General features: G+C 40.2%; 1 protein-coding gene across 5 annotated transcripts in view; it reads left to right on the top strand.

Moving 5' to 3' along the window:
* Window positions 1-18246, top strand: part of fam49a (family with sequence similarity 49 member A) — a 37439-nt gene extending 19193 nt beyond the window's left edge. Inside the window, exons 2-13 of one of the 5 annotated variants that reach the window (XM_037538127.1) lie at window positions 2203-2257; window positions 10358-10437; window positions 10814-10893; window positions 12811-12932; window positions 13469-13574; window positions 13665-13801; window positions 13937-14014; window positions 14104-14220; window positions 15915-15994; window positions 16166-16292; window positions 16413-16483; window positions 17501-18246. In XM_037538127.1, coding sequence (XP_037394024.1) covers window positions 10821-10893; window positions 12811-12932; window positions 13469-13574; window positions 13665-13801; window positions 13937-14014; window positions 14104-14220; window positions 15915-15994; window positions 16166-16292; window positions 16413-16483; window positions 17501-17564 — 975 coding nt within the window. In that variant the 5' untranslated portion in view covers window positions 2203-2257; window positions 10358-10437; window positions 10814-10820 and the 3' untranslated portion in view covers window positions 17565-18246. Of the gene's footprint in view, window positions 1-1162; window positions 1340-2202; window positions 2258-10357; window positions 10438-10813; window positions 10894-12810; window positions 12933-13468; window positions 13575-13664; window positions 13802-13936; window positions 14015-14103; window positions 14221-15914; window positions 15995-16165; window positions 16293-16412; window positions 16484-17500 lie in introns of those variants that run through there. The other 4 variants (XM_037538128.1, XM_037538129.1, XM_017720190.2 and 1 more) reach the window with 4 other exon arrangements.
* The last annotated feature ends 3235 nt before the right edge of the window (window positions 18247-21481 follow it).

The following is a 21481-nucleotide window of genomic DNA, read 5'->3' as shown; positions in this document are numbered from 1 at the left end:
TCAGTTGCATGTCTGATTACAAAGACAACCTAATTAGTCTTGTTTAACTGTTTTCTGCAGTACAGTATGAGATCATTGTGTGTAGAATCTTTTAATGACACCACTCATTCTTTTCGTCTGCGTCAACTTGTCAAAAGTAAATATTGTGATGCATATCAAGAAAATATGTATCATGACACCATACACCGATCAGGCCTTGTTTCTATGCTCACTTTCCATTTTATCAGCTCCACTTACTGTATAGGTGCACTTTGTAGTTCTACAGTTACAGACTGTAGTCCATCTGTTTCTCTGATACTTTGTTAACCCCATTCACCCTGTTCTTCAGTGGTCAAGACCCCCATGGACCCTCACAGAGCAGGTACTATTTGAGTGGTGGATCATTCTGAGCACTGCAGTAACACTGACGTAGTGGTGGTGTGTTAGTGTGTGTAGTGCTGGTCTGAGTGGATCAGACACAGCAGTGCTGCTGGAATTTGTAAACACTGTGTCCACTCACTGTCCACTCTATTAGACATTCCTACCTTGTCAGTCCATTTTGTAGATGTAAAGTCAGAGACGATAGCTCATCTGCTGCTGCACAGTTTGTGTTGGTCATCCTCCAGTCCTTCATCAGTGGTCACAGGACGCTGTTGGCTGGATATTTTTGGTTGGTGGACTATTTGCAGTCCAGCAGTGACACTGAGGAGTTTGAGCATAGAAACAAGGAGGTGGTCATAATGTTATGCCTGATCGGTGTATTTCTGCTGTATCACTCACCCACCACTGCATTACTATTACCCACTAACAGTCCACAAACAAGGATCGCTGCCTGTATTGCTTTCCATTTGCAACTCATCTGTCTGTAGATGAATGTGTAGTTATGTTAGTGTGTAGTTGCAGTATTTCAGGGCCCTGTGCAGCAGAACTATAGATGTGTGGTGAAGTAGGGCCACTCATCCTGCATGTGCATTTGGGAGCCATGTGACCATATAAGTACGACTGGCTTTACGGCCATGTCCCCATGGGCTCTGTCCATGCCTCTCCATTGCAGGCCCTCCTCACACAGATAAGCTGTGGTGGGCACTCCAGGACTAGCTGCGAGCTTCCCTGGAGCATGGGGGATGGGAGGGAGGGTGAGGACTATGAGCACTGACAGATGGAAGGCGAAGTGGAGTGAAAGAGCTGTCTCTTATCTCCCTCGCTCATCTTTCGAGTCCACGTTTGTTAATGCAGTTAGTCTGCCGCCATCCGTCAAGGTGAAGGAGTCAGATAGATTAATTGAGGTAGTCACCCATAGTCTACAGAGGGAGATCACAGCTGGATGCTCTGGAGCCTCTGCGCTGCCTGAAGAGACTGTGTGAGTACCACTGCATGCTGTTGACAAAGGAAGTGGGCTTGTTTGGAGATGCACAGGATAATAAGGCTGGCACGTGTTGGGTGTTGAGCTGGCTTTTTGTCAGCAGGGTCCTACTGTGGTCAATTTCTCTTCAAGACGGGTTTTTATAATATAGATCTTTTCTGATTAACTATGAAATTCCTTAAGCCATTAAACTGCTTAATTCTTTTCATTTTTACAATTCGTTTTGATGTTTTCTAATTATGGAGTTTTAGCTTCTCTGTAAAGCTTGGTCTCATTTATTTTGTAGGCTTGTTGGTGTAAAAGAGTACATCTCAAACATAATGCGTGACAGTTGTATTTTCTTTTTTCCTTTTTTTTTTTTTTTTTTTTTTTTTTTTTAAATAAAATGCTGTGTGAGCTGTTTTGCTAGCACACAATGGCCCCGGGCCTATACAGTATACAGTACCTTGTTGCTGCCTTTATTTTGTTTAATTTCACTGAGTCTGCTCATTTAAGGTATTGTGACAGAATGAGTCCTGACAGTATCCTCAGGGAAACTGTAACCATGCCTGACTATTCTTGCCCTGCAGAATGGGTTTGGGTTGCTATTAGCTCCATTCCCTGGACCCTAGCGTCACTCAACATTTAATACCCCAGTTAACATGGAGCAGCTGAGAATTGTGATCATGGTTCATCAGATTATGATTAAGTGATTATGATTAGGGCCAGTATAATTGGGACATTCTCTTTGTATTGTGAAAAAGCATTTGAAACCCCACACACAACAGCGAACATGTACAAGCTTTTGTACCTTTTTATACAGCTTTATGAAGACTTACTTCAGTGATAAGGCTGATTTAATCCTGTATATCTTCTTGTAGAAATCAAGAACAAGCGGATGATCTAGAAGGACACACAGGTTTTCATCCAGATAAGGTACAGTTGATATTTCATTTAGCTCAAATATACTATTTTTTATCATTTAATTCAGCAAACTAGCTTACATTTTGTCACTGTCCATGAAAGAAAGGGTCTCTGCTTTTTCTGCTTTTTATTTTTCTACATCATTTGAGCACAGTGGCCCTTTACATTGTGTGAGACTTGCATGATGAATGGGTCAGTAGAAGTGCTTTAAAATAACTTGTGGTTAAATTGTAACTACATTAACCTATATTGAACTTAAGAATATTTTTGCCTTCCACTAAAAAAAGCTGACTGTTTTGGTGATACTTGTATTTTTTGTTGTTGTTTTGTTGCACAATGATTTGAGTAAAAACTCTTTACATTTTGCTTCTCTATTAGTGTTCATGCAGTTACACCGTTTAATGTTTAGTGTTATTGTTAAAGTGGTGAAAATTGTTGCTTGTAGATTTATTACCTATGTGTAAAAAAAGAAAAAATTAGTTCAGTAGTGAGATGAAAAATTTGTTAAAGAAAAAAAGCTGTTCTAAATACTTTTTGAAACGTACTGTGAAATTATCATGCTTTTGTTGTAGTTTGCGTAGCATTATAGTCATTCTGTGTGCAGTATAATCAATACTCCATGTGGAATATTTTTTTAAAATATAAGATTTTATTTATAATGCTATATATATATATATATATATATATATATATATATATATATATATATATATATATATATATATAAAATATCAACTCTTCACCTTTCCAATGTGTAAAATAAATCAGTACCTCATGTGCAATATTGTATGTGAAATCTGGGTAAAATATCTTTACAGTGTAAGTATTTTTGCTTTTATTTATTTATAACATTTATAAGTTTATATTTTTATCTTATTTTTTACTTTTGATGTTTTTGTTTATAAAGTAACAAGTAACAAACTGTAAAAACCTTGTTATGTAATTAACAAGGTTAATTACTTGCTTGTTAATTCTCTTCTTGTTACTTCTTTTCTTGAGTGCCTTGCTGTCCCTTTGCGGCTGCAGCACTGAGAATTTCCCCATTGTGGGACTAACAAAGAATTATCTTATTGGGTAAAACAAACAAGTCAGCACTGTAGATAACTAGTTGTTCTGTGGTGCAAGTTTAGAAGAGAATTTCCCAGCACTGATTGGGCTTTAGTGCTCCTTCAACCTAAAAATAGAACTCTGAATTATCAGTTGTAATTATTGTCTGTAATTCCTACATTAGACCTGATCATGCCACCTGCTGTAGAGGCTTGTAGATCCATTTCTTGAGCTCATAGAAAAGTCTAAATTGTAGTGCTTTGTTCACACTTCTAGTTGACCACAGCAGCCTACTTATGAAGCTCCCTGGGAGCTCAGGTGTCATGGCAGCTGGGAAGATTTGAACCCGTGTTGCACTGCACTGAACTGTGCTACCCTACTGGAGAACTTATTATGTAGCATTTACATAAACTCCTGCAATAACTATCAGTATGTTGCTGCTGAGTCACCTGTGATTTCTAGAAAACAAGCAATTTGAAGCCTGTAGTATTTAGGTTGTGCATATTACAGTTAAACACCAAACAAGACAACAGTCAGCCACTATAATACCCTGTTTATAACATCCTCTATTGCCTTGTTTGCTGTGAACACAATATACAATGGAGTAAAGTGCTTTTGAGCTGAGCTTCATCTCAGCCTCTTTTTTTTTATAAACTGTTCCTATAAATTACTTGTTTATTCAATCCAAAAGAGCTTCCTGTAGTGAAAATGTATTCAAAATAGAATTTGATTTTCATCAGTGCTCACAGGATGCTGTTGACTGGATATTTTGGTTAATGGACTATTCTCAGTCCAGCAGTGACACTGAGATCTCAGTGAGTGTCACTGTCCAGAAACAGATGGACTACAGTCTGTAACTGTAGAACTACAAAGTGCACCTATATAGTAAATGGAGCTGATAAAATGCACAATGAGCATAGAAACAAGGAGGTGGTCATAATGTTATGCCTGATTGGTGTATAATATCGCTGCTGTTGGAAGAAAACCTTGTATCTTGTTGTTTTTCAGTTTTTGACATAATTTGAAAATGCCTGTTGCCCTTTACATTGTATATAAATTTCATGAAGAGTGGGCCAACAGAAACAGCCCGAACTTTCCGAATCCAGGTCATGGGGGCAGCAGCCTAAGCAAAAAGGCCCAGGCCTCCCTCTCCTCCGCCACCTCCTCCAGCGCTTCCAGAGGGATGCCGAGGCGTTCCCAAGACAGTCGAGAGATATAATCCCTCCAACGTGTCCTGGGTCTTCCCTGAGGTCTCCTCCCCATCGGACATGTCTGGAACACCTCCCTAGGGAGCCATCCAGAGGCCATCCTTACCAGATGCCCATTACCAGACGACCCTGCGGAGAAAGCTCATTTCAGCCGCTTGTATCCGCGATCTCGTTCTTTCGGTCACTACCCAAAGCTTGTGACCATAGGTGAGAGTCGGAACATCGATTGACCGGTAAATTGACAGCTTTGCTTTCTGGCTCAGCTCTCGTTCCATTCTTCCTTCACTCGTGAACAAAACTCCAACCACGTCATCTGCGAAAAGCAGACGTGAAATCCTGGGGCCACCATACTGGACGCCCTCTGCCACTTGACTGTTCCGAGAAATTCTGTCCATAAAAGTTGTGAACAGAATCGGTGACAACAGACTGCCCTGGCGGAGTCCAACCCTGACTGGGAACCAGTCCAACTTACTGCCGGCTATACGAACCAAACTCCTGCTCTGTTTGTACAGGGACTGAATGGCCCGTAACAACGAGCCCCTCACCCCATATTCCCGGAGCACTCCCCACAGGATCCCCCGTGGGACGCAGTCAAATGCCTTCTCCAAATCCACAAAACACATGTAGACAAACTCCCACGCACCCTCCAAGACCCTGGTGAGGGTAAAAAGTTGGTCCAGTGTTCCACGACCGGGGCGAAGCCCACATTGTTCCTCTTGTATCTGAGATTCAACTATCAGTCGGACTCTCTTCTCCAGTACCCCTGCATAGATCTTACCGGGTAGGCTGAGAAGTGTGATCCCCTGATAGTTGAAACACACCCTCCAGTCCCCTTTCTTATAAAGCAAGACCACCACCCCAGTCTGCCATTCCACGGGGACCGCCGCAGATGTCCACGTGATGTTGCAGAGGCGTCAGCCAGGACAGCCCTACAACATCCAGAGCCCTCAGAAATTCCAGATGGATCTCATCATCCCCCTTTGCTCTGCCACCAAGGAGTTTTCCAACCACCTTGGTTACCTCAGCCCGAGTGATGGATGGACCCTTGATCGGATCTCCAAGCTCTGCCTCCTCTAGGGAAGGATTGTTGGTGGGATTGAGAAGATCCTTGAAGTATTCCTTCCACCGTCCAATGACGTCCCCAGTCGAAGTCAGCAGCCCAATAGCCCCACTGTATACAGTATTGGCCGGGAACCGCTTTCCTCTCCCGAGGCACCTGACAGTTTGCCAGAACCTTCTCGGTGCCTGTCGATAATCTTTCTCCATAGCCTCACCAAACTCCTCCCACACCCGAGTTTTTGCCTCAGCCACCACCGAAGCCGTAATCCGCTTGGCCCTTCGGTACCCATCTTTTGCCTTCAGAGTCTCACAAGCCAACCGGGCCCAATAGGACTCTTTCTTCAGCTTGACGGCTTCCTTTACCTGAGGTGTCCACCAGTGGGTTCGGGGATTGCCACCACGACAGGCACCTATGACTTAGCGGCCACAGCTCCGATCAGCTGCATCGACAATGGAGACACGGAACAGGGCCCACTCGGACTCGATGTCACCAGCTTCCCTCGGTATGCGGCCGAAGCTTTGTCGGATGTGGGAGTTGAAGATCTTTCTGGTGGGTTCCTCTGCCAGACGTTCCCAACAAACTCTCACAACCCGTTTGGGTCTGCCAGGTCTGTCTGGTGTTTCCCCCCCCCCCCATGTGATCCAACTCACCACTAGGTGGTGATCGGTTGACGGCTCCACTCCTCTTCACCTGGGTGTCCAAAACACACGGTCGCAAATCCGATGACACAACTACGAAGTCGATCGACGATCTGCGGCCTAATGTGTCCTGATGCCATGTGCACTTATGCGCACCTTTGTGTTCGAACATGGTGTTTGTTATGGACAGACTGTGGCAAGCACAGAACTCCAATAACAAAACACCACTCGGATTCAGATTGGGGAGGCCATTCCTCCCAATCACGCCCTTCCAGGTCTCACTGTCATTGCCCACATGAGCGTTGAAGTCACCCAGCAAGACAATGGAGTCCCCGGATACTCTGAACTGCCGTTCGGTGCATAAGCACAGACAGAACAGTCAGAGCGCATTCCCCGACCCGAAGGCGCAGGGAAATAACCCTCTCGTCCACCAGAGAAAACGCCAACGTACAGGCGCTGAGCCGGGGAGCTATGAGTAAGCCCACTCCTGCCCGACGCCTCTCACCCTGGACTGGAGATTTGAGAATGGAATAAAGTATGTGTATTGTGTATGTATATATGTATTTGTAGTGATGGCGATATGAACCAAATGTCCAGACAGTTTAGTTAATCTAAAACAGGGAAAGCGCCGGTGTGGCTGCAGGTTTTCATTCCAACAAAGCAGGAGATCACCTGATCAGCAGTTTGAAGACTGAGACCAGCTGATTGAATAAGTGGAATCAAGGGTGCTGCAGTTGTTTGGGGTGAAAGTCTGCAGCCACACTGACCCTTTAAGATTGGACACTACTGCTGTAAAAGCTGCCCAACAGAGTTATTATATTTAATAATTGAGATTCTGCCTGATGCCTGAGACATCAGCCCTTAATTATTTTATTGACATCCAAACTACTTTGCATCTGATTCATGAAACTTTCCTAGGACATGAAAACAAGTGGAGATTTGAGTGCAAATGATGAAACGGCTTCAGTGCATCAAAATCAACCCCACACCTACCTATACCTTATTTGCATATCATTTACATGAAGCATGTCCTAATTCTTGTAGATGTTTGGTAGGCAGCCAATAAAATGACGGCATTCAGTGACTTTTGAGCTAATAGGTATCGCAGTGTATGAGATGCTTCTACACTAGCTGTGTTTTATATTGTGTATTTTCTGCGCAGTTTCAGTACTATAGAACAAAACCACAATGTAATATACCTTTAAATTGAATGTGTTATGTTTGTTGATATCAATATTCTTGTGAAGTAAATACATTCAGTATTATAATGGATTGTCATGTGCATAAATGATAGGTATTATCGTATATTTTTTCTTTTATTCTTACTAGTGGTATTATGGTTAACTATGAAAATCTATATTTATATCAGGCATTTATTAAGGATGTTTAACGTTTACGCTCAAATTTACACACAGTTCACAGTTTGATTGTACAAATACGTCAGAGAAGTCGATGAACTACAAAACTGTCTGTCAGATTTGTGCCCAAACAGATTATCACACAAAACACACCTGAAGTGAAACAAAACTCCCTCAAATTCTGTGCTCGTTTGCAGCTTTTTGGCTCTGGTGCACATATGAAGGACATACTGTGAGTGCTGTCAGACTCAGGGAACATGTTGAAGGTTATTATCCTCCACAAACAGCCTGCCAAGGTCCTTCACTCCACAGGGTCACCTCATTAATGACAGGTCAAGTACTTAAAGCGTGTGTGTGTGTGTGTGTGTGTGTGTGTGTGTGTGTGTGTGTCTCTGTGTCTGTGTTCACTTGCAGGCGCGCTTGATTATAAACATGCCTTTCAGTGTGTGCGTCTGGTTTTGTCTGAATACACACGTATCCTAGAACATATTTGCTTTTCTCAACCTGCCACCTTTACGATTCCTTTAGTGTAACTAATAGGCCAAACACACATGGGTTTAGCTCACTGGGTCTGTAACACTTTCACATTTTATGTTTGAGTGTTGTTCTGGCAGCTGGAGTAGCAAAGGTGTGACAGGAAGCGTTTTTGAATCTGCAGCACCCATTGTAACCTGGTTAACCACAGACAAAAGAGACGCTGTGATCTTCACATCCTCCTTTGCAAACATGCACCTTCAACTTCTCATCTTCAGCTTCAGTGCTGTTTGGCTGTTTTTCCAGTCTCTACCATCTTATGAGCTTATACATCCACTGTGCAACATTTTCACACTGACTTGTTAGTTTTATCCATAAACAAAGAGCAGATTTGTCTTTATATGAATCAACCGTCATGTCTGAAGTAGTGATTTGTCATTTCTGTAGTGATTCCACTATAGAAATAAAAAATACAATAAAAATAATGACATAAAACATAAAAAGCAATAGCAGTTACAGTTGTCGAACATTTTAATATTTTTTTTATGTAAATAATTGACGATCATTGTTAATTGCAAATGAATGATTGCCACACCAGTCAGCCAATCTGGTGCCTCTCTAATGAGCTTCCTTCTTCAAGTGAAGGAATAAATGTAATACAACTCTTCAGAACAAACCTGTAGTGAGAACAGCAGTGGTAGTAAATAAGCCAGAATTACGTATCAGTCTAAGGGATGAAAAGTGTTACAGAGAAAGATTTAATTGGATATGGATCATCTGGAATGAAGTGTTTTCGTATCTAAAGCTGAAAGAGATTTGAATTAAAACTGTGTAGGTGATCACCTTCGCAGACCAGTGTCAGAGCCATTAACAGACTGTAAGATAAGCTGAACTTTATCTGGGGTCCTGCTAATACACATTTTAATATCTCTGACAACATGTAACGTTACAAAGCAATCTTTTCTGCTGCTTAGCATATCTGTTGGCAGTTTGATAAATTAGATAAAATGAATGGACTGTACACTGCTTACCTTCGTGATCAAAACATAGGTAAAAATCAATATTAGTGTACTCATGATTAAAGGATTGATGTACATAACAGCAGTAAATAAGGGAGGTGGGAGTGTCAGAGTGTTAAGCGGTCCATTAGAATGACACCGAGAAACGTGTATGTAATTTAGCTGTACAAACTGACTTTACCTCTGAACTGCGTCTAAAGATGTGATGCATCAAACTAGTGCATATTGCTTTGCAGGTGTGCCCTCTACTGGACACTCAAAGTTTTACACCGACTACCACTACTGCTTCAGACCTGTCCGAATTTAATATTTGCATAGCCAGTGAAGCGATAATGTGGACTGAAGCTGTCAGCATCTCTTATATCTAATGTTCAGTTGTCTTGTTTACATGGAATCAAACTGCCAGCCATCTCTTGTGGGCAAAACCAGTTCTGCTACCTACGACTGCTGTTACTCCGATCAAGGTTGTAGACGCTGGTTTTCGTAGCTGCTTTAGTTTATTCTGAAAATGTAATCCTCATAGAATAAGGTGGCATGAACCACCAACACATGCAAAACAATTTATTTCCAAAATGCTGTCATATACTTAAACTTTCATGCTGGCTTTACACATATTGAGATGCTGTTAATTTTCCTTGGTACACACACACACACACACACACACACACACACATACACACACGATGCAGTGGCATCTGCACATTATTCTGTTAAATGTACAAAAAGAATGCAGTGGGAGCTTTCCCTTCAGACTTTCCCACTCAGAAAATATAATGTTATGGATTTGCAAAAAAAAAAAAGATGAACTGATATTGTGCTTCTAGTGCGTGCTGAAGAATGAAATGGGCAGGGGTCTTTGTTCAGGTAATGCGTGTCATAGTTCTCAGTACTTAAACACAGACAAACTGTCTGTTTCTTTACAAAGAGAGCATAATTAGCCCTGTTTAATTGAATGTAGTGCAGCACAGTTTGTGAATTTTTACATGTAAATAAAATTGCTGTATTCATATCTTTGGTAGTATTTTTAAATGTGGCATTACAGAGCCTTTTTGTCTGTTCCTACATATCGGTCCTCAGAGAAATGAAACATTGTGAAGCAGGAAGTTTGTCATGTTGTTTGATCTGTGCTGGGCATTTGGTATTAAAATTTGAGATTTTTCCACTGAGCTCTGTTGGCAGCTAAATAAATAAGCACAGTATTCTTTGGTCCCTTTGAGTCACATGCTGTTTGGTTAGATTGTTTGTTTGTTTTATACATTTTTATATTTGTTTCATTCATTGCTTTTTACCATTTTATATCTTGATCAGGTTTGCTGGAATGGGTAATCTTCTAAAAGTCCTTACGAGAGAAATAGAGAACTATCCACATTTTTTCCTGGACTTTGAAAGTAAGTTTGAGTGAAGGTGGAGTCAGAGGGTGAAGCGTGTTAACCACTAATCTTTTTCCTTCACAGATGGAGAAACCGTACTGCCTTGTCTGAATGCTCTCATGGTGTACGTCGCCTTGCTGTTTTTCTTGGTTAACACTGGTGAAAAACATTCTTTGTAGTCTTGACTCAAAAATAAGCTCACCGTCTCAATTCTTAAACTCAAGTTCAGTTTCAAACAGCTGTGTTCACCAAGAAAAATAAAGGTCTACGTGAGCACGTCAGTCCTTGCGGCAGCGAGTTCAAAGCGAAGGCCTGTGATTTTACTGTCCATGTCATGCAACACCTCTCTTTCTCTCTCTGTGTTTCTCTGTCTCCTCTTGCTCTTCTCTTCCAGAAACCAAATGGGGAATCTTTTAAAAGTTCTCACTTGCACAGAACTTGATCAGGGGCCAAACTTTTTCCTTGACTTTGAAAGTGAGCAGAGCTTTTGCCTGGCCTGGTCTCCATGTCACTCCCGCTGGCTACTAACCTCCTGCATGTCTTATCCTTCCTTGTGTGCGTGTGTGCGTGTGTGTGTGTGTGTGTGTGTGTGTGTGTGTGTGTGTGTGTGTGTGTGTGTGTGTGTGTGTGTGTGTGTGTGTGTGTGTGTGTGTGTGTGTGTGTGTGTAAATCTGCTCATCATAGTGCAAAACATGCATGAACATACATTTCTTTAAAAAGTTTCTTAATAGTGAAGTAACCTTTACTGAAAGGACTATACTTACAATTCCCAGAAGCATTTGCATGTGCAAATACTGTTTGTGCAAATTAAAACATTGCAAGCTGGTATATTGTGTGGTTTTGCATATGTTTTGCACATACAAATTCTTGTAGTCCGGTACTGGGGACAAAAGCCAAAGACCTTATACCTATTTTGGGCATCTCCTTTGTTCTCTGCAACATAAACTGTGCATGAGCAGCTGAATTATATGTAACTAACCATTTTAAATAGTCATTAAAGTGCTGATAACTGGCTGTGTTGTATGTTTTGTTTCATGGCAGAATCTGCATAGTGATGTGCTCATTGTCCTCTATCTACACATACTACTTCATCTTGTCTTTATGTTCCCTCGGTTTGCATGGCGTCTTTTAAAGCTCTATCACTCTGAAATCCCAACCTATCAAACATTTTAATACTAACGCTAATGCAGGTGCTACACGTGTCTGGTAGAGGTGTTGATTCTGTTTTCAGTTTATCTTACAGCAACACTGTAAGTGCAGCTTTGGTCCAGGAGGGCTGGCATCCAGCACAGTTTGGTCAAAAACACTTAAGCATACCTAATTGAACACTGTTAATTGCCAGGTTTAGCATGTGTTTAGCACTATAGAACTACTCGTTTTTCATGGGGATGGGGTAAATTTTGCTTATTGCCTGGTGGCCCTGCACACATCTTTTATTAGCCACTGAAAGTGCAGAGCATGTGGACTATGTAGCCGTTCTGGAGATTTCTTTTTAATCTTTTTCCAATTGAACAAACCTGTTTTGTCTGGCATGGAACTAAGCAGACTATTCAGACTGCATTTCCGCGTGGAGGCACAGTGGAAGCAGCTTTTGCCTTCTACAAAATGAACCATAAAAACAAATAAATAAACGCAGGTTATATTAATCCAATATGAATTGCCATGTCTGTAAATAAATCATCATGTCCTGTTGAAAAAGGAGTTTCTGCATTTTGGTGGCAAATAAAACATTATTTGAAGGCACAGAAAGTAATTTCTTGAAGCCAATATTTATTTCCTGTGACTCTGAACGTTAAAGAATATAAATATAAACTTTTAATTCCCATTGTTATGACACCGCTTTCATTTAGAACAGTTAGCTGGGAGGGTTGGAGAAAAGAAATTATGATTAAATTAAATGTGTCTACCTCTGAGCAGCAGAACATATTGCCTATGGAACTTAAATTGGTTTGGCAGCAGTGCAGAGTCTGAGTCACCGCTTACATCTCTGTAATTACACCTTGATTTCTTATCCTGTTTGAATTGGTCATAAACATTACAGGCACCCTGTGATAAAATTATATTACTCCACCTCCCCATGGAAAACTAACTCTGTCCAAGTAGTATTTTTGAGCAGAGAAATTACCAAACTAAGCTGTTCACCGACCCTCCAGGACAAAAGTTGAGCATCCCTGTTCTAGATACATAGAAATACTTGTGAGTTGCTAAATCCTTTGTACTGCATAATTATGTGCTGCATTAGTTACATTGGAGTGTTATTGGTTGGAGATTGTATCAGTGTTTCTAATTTTAGTTATTGCATATGTGACTATATTTCTTGTATATTATATGCTGCTACCTTTGCAATTAATCTTTTGTGTGCCAGTTGTATAACGGTTTCTCTTTTATCAGACGCACAGCCGACTGACTGTGAGCGAGAAGTGTGGAACCAAGTGAATGCTGTGCTCCAGGAGTCGGAGAGCATCCTGTCAGGCCTGCAGGCTTACAAGGGAGCAGGACAGGAGATACGAGATGTATGTTACACACAAACACACCACACATGCGCATAAACATACATGGTGTACTTTTGTATCCGTTCATTCTTTGACTTAGAAATGCACAAGTAATCATATGTAATAATAATGACTTTTTTTGCATCCTCAATCAAACATATGTAACACTCCTGATGCATTTAGTTACTCTGCTTAAAATAGATTATTTTTAAGGGCTATGGTCATTACCTGCTGCCACATGCTTGTGTTTCTGACGGCTTTTCATAAAAATCCCTTTTATTGGGTTGCATGCTGCTGTAAATTATATATCAGGTCTAAATTTGTTTACCATTAGCATTTAACAGATTCTCAGAACCAGCCTTATTTTTAATTGAGATGTATAGACATAATGTATACTATAATAAGTTCACTGTTAACCAAAATACTTGTGATCATTTTAGCTGTTACCATGCATTTCTACATGGACTACTGTGGTCATAACATTTGTCTATGTAATGGAATATGGCATGTTTCCTGAAATAAGGAGGTCATTAACTGCGTTTTGAATTTGCTCTCAGGCTATACAGAATCCTAATGACTTGCTGCTTCAGGAGAGGGCGTGGAACTCGGTCTGTCCTCTTGTCATCCGACTCAAGAAGTTTTATGGCTTTTCGCTGAAGCTGGGTATGTTCGCTGCACCAGTATGTTCTGATCCATTAAAATCTAAACCATGTACCACACCTGCCTGATGGTTTTCTCCTTTCATCCACACAGAGAAAGCTCTGCAGAGCCTGTTGGAGTCTTTGACCTGTCCACCATACACTCCCACTCAGCATTTGGAGAAGGAGCAGGCCCTTGCCAAACAGTTTGCTGAGATCCTGCATTTCACCCTTCGCTTTGATGAACTCAAGGTGCCTCTAACACACCAGCCAGCGAGATACTTAACTTTTAGTAACCTCAAAACTTTAAGTGTAGCAAAATAAACAAATGCATGGTTCAACTGTTTTAAAATATTTTGCTGATGAAAATTTTTGTTGCTTTTTCAGATGAGAATTCCTGCCATCCAGAACGACTTCAGCTACTACAGAAGAACAATCAGTCGGAACAGAATAAATAACATGAATGTAAGAAATTCAGTTTAAGAGGAATAAAGCAATCTCACAATTTTTTACAGAACCAGTTCCCAGAGCTGTGCTTTTCTCCTTTTCTGTAGCTGGACATTGAAAATGAAGTCAACAATGAGATGGCAAACAGAATGTCTCTCTTCTACGCTGAGGCCACTCCAATGCTGAAGACACTTAGTACAGCAACAACAAACTTTGTGACTGAGGTAATGCACGTATCTTAATCCCAAGAGTGGGATCTGGCGGACAGATCAAGTTAAATTCATGAAGACCTGGCCGATTAGCTGACGTTTAATCAGGTGTATTAAATGATGTAGAGTGCAAAAGTCTGCAAAGTTATGGCCCTCCAGAGCTTCAACTCCTCTCCTTTATCGCAAATATACTGGACATTATAACTAGCATTTTAAATACTGCTAAATGTCACGAGGTCCATACAAATATACAGGTGACATTTCCATGTTGTCTGTGTGGATTTTACACTTTCAAATGAAACTTGTGGCTGAAAAGAAGTTGTCATTTTAAACTTTAAAAGAACCTTTTGCGAAGTCCAGACTAGTGGTCAGAAACACGCAGCTTTGGGGCTGCATGCAGTTCGTTTACTGCCCTGTTGCGGCTCCATAGCAATCTCACCTAACTAGTAGCTTACGAAAAGGCAAAAAGAAAGATTTAAGACTAATATAATTTGGAGATAAATGAACTTAATTGCATTTATAAGCAAATAAAGTTTCCTGATAGTTATAATCTGCGACGAGAAACTGTCACACTAAAACATCACAAAGCTGAAGTCAGCTCCTCATTTCCCAGCTTCTTGTTCAAGGTGCAATGGGAAAACTTGAACAAGAAGCTGGCGAGTGAGAAGCTCTCTTCAACCACGTAAAAAGACAAATGTTGAGACATTTTACAAGAAACTTTTCTGCTTTTGTGGAAATGTTTCCTGCCGGAGTTGCAAGAAAAGCAACTATTGCTGAGCTAAAGCAAAAAGCAGAGCAAATTAAGTGCGTTTTTGTTTTTAGCCTGTACTAGGACATTAGCACATACTGAGGCATATTTGCGGCCAAGATGCTAAAACGTTTTTTCAATAAAATGGACATAAAATGTTGTGTCTCCCAAGGCGATTTGATTTTTGTTGAAAGGACGAAAACTCTGTTTAATGTTTATGTTGCGCCCCCCGGTCCAGACTATGAAGGTCGTATAGAATCTGAACAGCCTTTAGCTTTAGTATCTCTTTATTTCAGTGTCATTTGCTCAATAGCATGTACCCTCAAAAATCTGTCTTGGACTCCATCATGTTTGCTTCATGTGGACTTTCTTCCAGCACCAAAATTTGAACCCATGACAATTTATAGTAATTTTTGTCATTTTTATATGACCATAAAAGAAACGCAGAGTAATGTCACAGTAATGGTGCTCTTTGGCTGAAGGCATTACAACAGGGTGGTCAAGGCAACACTGCAGCAACACCGCAACGATAATGACTGGGAGGAAGTCATTTATTATAACAAAGAAATAAAACAAGTGTTTTAATTAGAAACAGAAGGCAATTTTGAGTGAAAGGATTTATTCCTTTTTATACCAGCTTCTGACATTACTGCCCCACTAAATACTCCTCCCCCACTGGTTTGATTACTGAATTTTAAGTCATGACTTAAACTCATGACCCTTGATTTTAAGTGCTTACACAAGAGATGTCCGGTCTTATCCACAAAAGGCTAGTGTGTCTCAGCTTTAAAACAACTGATCAGGTGATCTCCTGTTTGTTGGAATGAAAACCTGCACCCCGGGTTAAACCTTTCAAAATGTTTGTTGCTGCGGTAGATAACTTTAAAGGAGTAAAAACACAATAGCCTGTTTTATTGGGTAGTGTGAAAAGAGCCTAATGTTGCATCACTTCTCGCTCTAGAACAAGACGTTGCCCCTGGAGAACACCACAGACTGCCTGAGCACCATGGCCAGTGTCTGCAAGGTCATGCTGGAGACGCCGTGAGTACTCAGTCAATTCTCCCTCATTTGCTCCTATTTCACTCTTCTCAATAACCTTTCATTTTTCTATAGAGGTAGAACTGGTTTCCAGCTGGAGGTTCTGTGTTTAATGTTTCTCCAGTATAGCACCAAGTTTAAGGAATTCTTTGAGAGCTTTTTTTTGTTTTGTAGAGAGTACACAAGCCGGTTCAACAGTGAAGACACACTGCTATTCTGCATGCGGGTGATGGTGGGCGTTATAATTCTCTACGACCATGTGCATCCCAACGGTGCCTTCACCAAGTCCTCAAAAATTGATGTGAGATTGTCATGCTACGTTTGAACTTTGACACTTTATAGTTTTGGTTTAGTGGCTTGGCTATATTATATTTCTGGAGTTTATAAGGCATAATGATCTCGTACCATTTGTTCTACACAGATGAAAGGATGCATAAAGGTCCTGAAAGATCAGCCAGCTGATAATGTTGAAGGTCTCCTTAATGCCTTGAAGTAAGTTCTCGCTCTGTGCAAACAAATCAGCCACACATCACTGGATTTGTCCACTTTAAGGTGGCAATAATTTGGCAGTTAATTTAGAGCATATGTCATGGAAAACTGAAATTTTTAAAGTAAAAATGTATTCCCAAGTCAGTACAATGCATATGGGGAAATTAAGCTGCTAAAGGGGCTGTTTTGAAGTCATCATTTTATGTCATCATTTTAAAAGCAATGCTTTTACATACATTCACCTATTCAGCCTACAACAGTTTAGCTCTTTAGTTTAAGTCTCATTAGTTACTAAACTGTTTTTAGTAGTAGTTACTAAAAAATGGGGTACAATACAGGGCAGGTAGAACAAAATATTTACAAATTGATGCTGTCCAAAAAATCTGTCCAAAATGGTAACTTTACAAGAGAATGCAACATTTTTTAAAATGTCATTGTAACAAGATTTTATTTTAAGTAATTTGGACTATTTCTATTAGTCCATTTAATATGAAATGTTTACATAAAGACAGTTACTGTCTCTTAAATAACAGAGTAACATAGAACAACATATCGCTGTTGTCTGAAGAAAACCTTGTTTCTCCAATTTTGACTTTTTTTCAGTTTTTGACCATTTGAATATACTTTTTACCCTTTAGATTGTGTGTAAATTTAATGAAGAATGACTTGGGTGGGAAAACGTTTGGTTCCATTGACTTACATTAAATTTAAAGTAGGTTATTTTCCTTCTCCTGTAAAGTTATCGTTTCGGAGATAAGAGGTTTTCTTCCAACAACTGTGATTAAAAAAAAAATGGAGGTACAGGGTTTGATATGAATGCCACAGTCAAACTGTCTTAAAGGCACAGTAACAAAAACAGGCTGTTTAATTCTGAGGAATAAAGAGGTTGTAAAATGTAAATGATGATGTAATTATCACTGCATTATGAACATAACCAAGTTATTTAAAAATTAACAGTGTGCTTGGGCTCTTACATTGGAACGTACTTACGACATTTATTCCCCCCCCCCTTTGTTCCAGATTCACCACAAAACATCTGAATGACGAGTCCACTCCAAAAAATATCCGAACGATGCTCCAGTAATTTTTTTTTTTTTTTTTTTTTAAAGCGAAGAGGATCAATGTACAGACCTCAAAAGATGTATATGTTTACATTTATTTAAGGACTTGATGTTAATACTTGTGTGTATTTACATAGCCATTCCCTCCAAGTTACTGCAATGTAAAGAAAATGTACCTTCATTCAAGACTGAACAAATTGCCTAAACTGTCTGTCAAAGCACAAATTAATGAAACCACGCAGCCTTACAAACGCTCATGATATCGTTCTCAATGTTGCTTTCAAATCAAAAACGGTGATCATTGTAACCAAAGGGGCTATTGCATTGTGTGTGTGTGTGTGTGTGTGTGTGTGTGTGTGTGTGTGTGTGTGGGGAGGTGAAGTGTTGTGTGAGGTGCAGTTACGCAGTGAGAAGTTAAATTGAGTATTCACTGAGTGAGTAAGAACTGTTTGTGCTTTAGTCATGATTGAAAGGTGAAAAGACAGTTCAGTAATGCCAGAGGAAGACGTGATGTTACCAAAAGCTTTTTTTCCTTTTCTTTATTTTTTAAATTGTGGTTTGACACTTTTTGTTGTATTCTTTTTTTTTTTTCTATATGTGATGTTTGCTTTTCTTGTTTGTGTGCCTGTGTCTCTAACACACATTCATTACTCATCACCACAGCTTTAAAATTTGAAATAAAATGACATTTTGAGTATATTTTAAGTGGGAGCATCTGGGAGTTAATTCACAATGATGGCAAAACTCATGAGTGTCGTGGGCCAAGCATGTCTGTGCACTGGCACTCATTCAACGGGTGTCAAAGACAGAATTTATATTTTATATTAATATGTGGTGACAGTTTATTTTGAGTGGTTCTTTTACATGAAACACTCAACAGACTCTCGGTTACATGTCAAAAGCATATGAGGGTTAGGATTAGAGTTTGGGTTGAGGTTAAGATTAGGGTTAGGATTAGGTTTGGGGTTAGGGTTAGGATTAGGTTTTGGGTTGAGGTTAGGATTAGCGCCAAGGTGAGGGTAGAATTAGGTTTTGGGTTGAGGTTACTGCCAATTCACTGATATGTTGATGTGTTACTGATATATATATATATATATATATATATATATATATATATATATATATATATATATATATATATATATATATATATATAAAGAGTTTATTAATTATCTACAAAGGATCACTCCAAGACTAATCTAATTTCCACACTACACTTACCCCACATGTAGTACAACAGCCAAGACATGTTTTGTGACTCAATTATTGTCAGAAGTCTGGGTTTGCACCCTCACTGTTTTATAAACCGAGATTTCTAAATGGAGTACATTTAAACACAAATCTTGAATAGACTCGCTTATGTCTATGCGTTGTATATCTGAAATCAGCTGTAATTTTGTCTCTACTTTTGTACATTCTTATGGAGAACACTAACATAGTGTCAGAAACCACATGGGCGAGACTATTTCAGAAAACATTACAACTCAACACTTTACTAAATTGAATCTGCTTCTCAGGCTCAGAAATAAAGGTACACTATATTGCCAGAAGTGTTCACTCATCTGCCTTCACACACATATGAATTTGAGTGACATCCCATTCTAAATCCATAGGGTTTAATATGATGTCACCCCATCCTTTACAGCTATAACAGCTTCAACTCCTCTAGGAAGGCTTTGCACAAGGTTTAGCAGTGTGTTTATGGGAATTTTTGACCATTCCTTCAGAAGCACATTTTTGAGGTCAGACACTGTTGTTGGACCAGAAGGCCTGGCTCAGTCTCCACTCTAATTCATCCCAAAGGTGTTCTGTTGGGTTGAGGTCAGGACTCTGAGTCTTTATGGGCCTTGCTTTGTGCACTGGTGCGCAGTCATGTTGGAGCAGGAAGGGACCGTCCCCAAACTGTTCCCACAGTTGGGAGCATGAAATTGTCCAAAATCTCTTGGTGCTGAAGCATTAAGAGCTCCTTTCACTGGAACCAAAGGGCCGAGCCCAACTCCTGAAAAACAGACCCAAACCATAATCCCCCCTCCACCAAACTTTACACTTGGCACAATGCAGTCAGACAAGTACCATTCTCCTGGCAACCACCAAACCCAGACTCATGTATGGGATTGCCAGAAGGAGAAGTGTGATTCCATGAAGCTCACTATGCTGTTCTTCAGCTAATCTGAAGGCCACATGAAGTTTGGAGGTCTGTAGTGATTGACTCTGCAGAAAGTTGGCGACCCCTGCACATTACGTGCCTCAGCATCCGCTGACCTCGCTCTGTCATTTTACGTGGCCAACCACTTTGTGCCTGAGCTCCTGTCATTCGCAGTCGCTTCCACTTTGTTATAATACCACTTGACTGTGGAATATTTAGTAGTGAGCAAGTTTCACGACTGGACTTGTTGCACAGGTGGTGTCCGAAAACGGTATCATGCTGGAATTCACTGAGATCCTGAGAGCGACTCATTCTTTCACTAATGTCTGTAGAAGCCGTCTGCAGGCCTAGGTGCTTGGTTTTATACACCTGTGGCCATGGAAGTGATTGGAACACCTGAATTCGATCATTTGGATGGGTGAGTGAACACTTTTGGAAATATAGTGTACCTTTAGTCAGGGAACATAACTAGACCATAATCCATTGAAATTATATTTTCCAAGTTGAACTCCACACACCCCGTCTCGTCTCTAGGCTTTTTATTTTATTGTTCTATTTTAAAACATTTGATTATGGAAAGGTATAAATAGATACATTTCACCTGGAAATTGTATTAAAGATACATAACTGGACTTTAAAACCACTGTTGTACCTTTGAGAGCACATTTACACTGTTTGAACCTTGATGAACGAAAAATGAACCTGCACAGAACCTTTATTTCTAACTGTGTAATACCAGCAGCATTTTATTACTGGACAGGGCCGCCCTTTGTTCTCAGAACAGCCTAAATTCTTTTTGCCAGTCTGAAACAAGCCTGACCTTTGCTTTGACCCGTTTGATCATCAAGGTGTTTTTGCCCACAGAAATACAGCTCACTGGATGTTTTCTGCTATTCTCTGTAAACTGGAGGGCAGGGGTGTCAAACTCGACCAGTAAAAGGGCCATATTATAAAATTATAAAATAGGCCAGAGAAACAAATGTTGCTTTTTTTTTTCTTTTCTTTTTTTTTTTTAACTATTAATGTGCTGTAACCCGAACTGACCACGGTTTATTCAAAATATAACTTCAACAGTAAAATACAGACACTTCTAGTAGGCCTTATAATATTACATGGACACTTGGAATATTCAAAGTTTAAATGTCCCCAGGAGCTCAGTCTTTCAAGCCTACCTATGTGCTTGAACTAGACACCTGGCATCCTTTCTTTGCTGCATGTTCATTAAGACTTGGGCTCAGTTTCTGAGCTATTGAGCTGATGGTGTTAGGTGTTATATTGCTGAATTGCATTTTGGTGATATGACTGGTGTGCTATGGAATTGCATAGAATTGTGCAGAATTGAGGAGTAACTGCTGTCCCGTAGATTGTTGTTTGTTGTAAGAGAGTCAGAGTGCACATTAGATTGTAGTGCATGCTTGGGACTGTAGTGCGAAATGGGCTGATAATAATCGAAAATAAAAATTCTTCTGTGGGCCGGAGAGAATTGTGTCGAGGGCCTGATTTGTGTTTAACTTATGGGCTCTGGAGAATTTTGTGTGCAAAAATCCCAGATCAGCTGATTCTACAATGCACAAATCTGCCTGTCTGACACGACCAGCCCTGCCACAAAGTCACTTAACCAGCTTTTTTCCCTGTTCTGATGTATGGTGTGAACATTTGCTGAAGCTCTTGACGGGTGTGCCTGCATGATGTTTTGCACCGCTGCCTCATGATTGTTTGACTGAAGAACTTCATGGCTTAGAATGACCTAATAAAAGTGGGTTTAAACTGTGTGCTTCCTATTTCCTATCTCAA

This window comes from Pygocentrus nattereri, chromosome 4 (assembly GCF_015220715.1).
Source record: "Pygocentrus nattereri isolate fPygNat1 chromosome 4, fPygNat1.pri, whole genome shotgun sequence".
Lineage (NCBI taxonomy): Eukaryota > Metazoa > Chordata > Actinopteri > Characiformes > Serrasalmidae > Pygocentrus > Pygocentrus nattereri.
The sequence above is the reverse complement of the archived record's forward strand: the minus strand, read 5'-3'. Positions and strand labels throughout refer to the sequence as shown.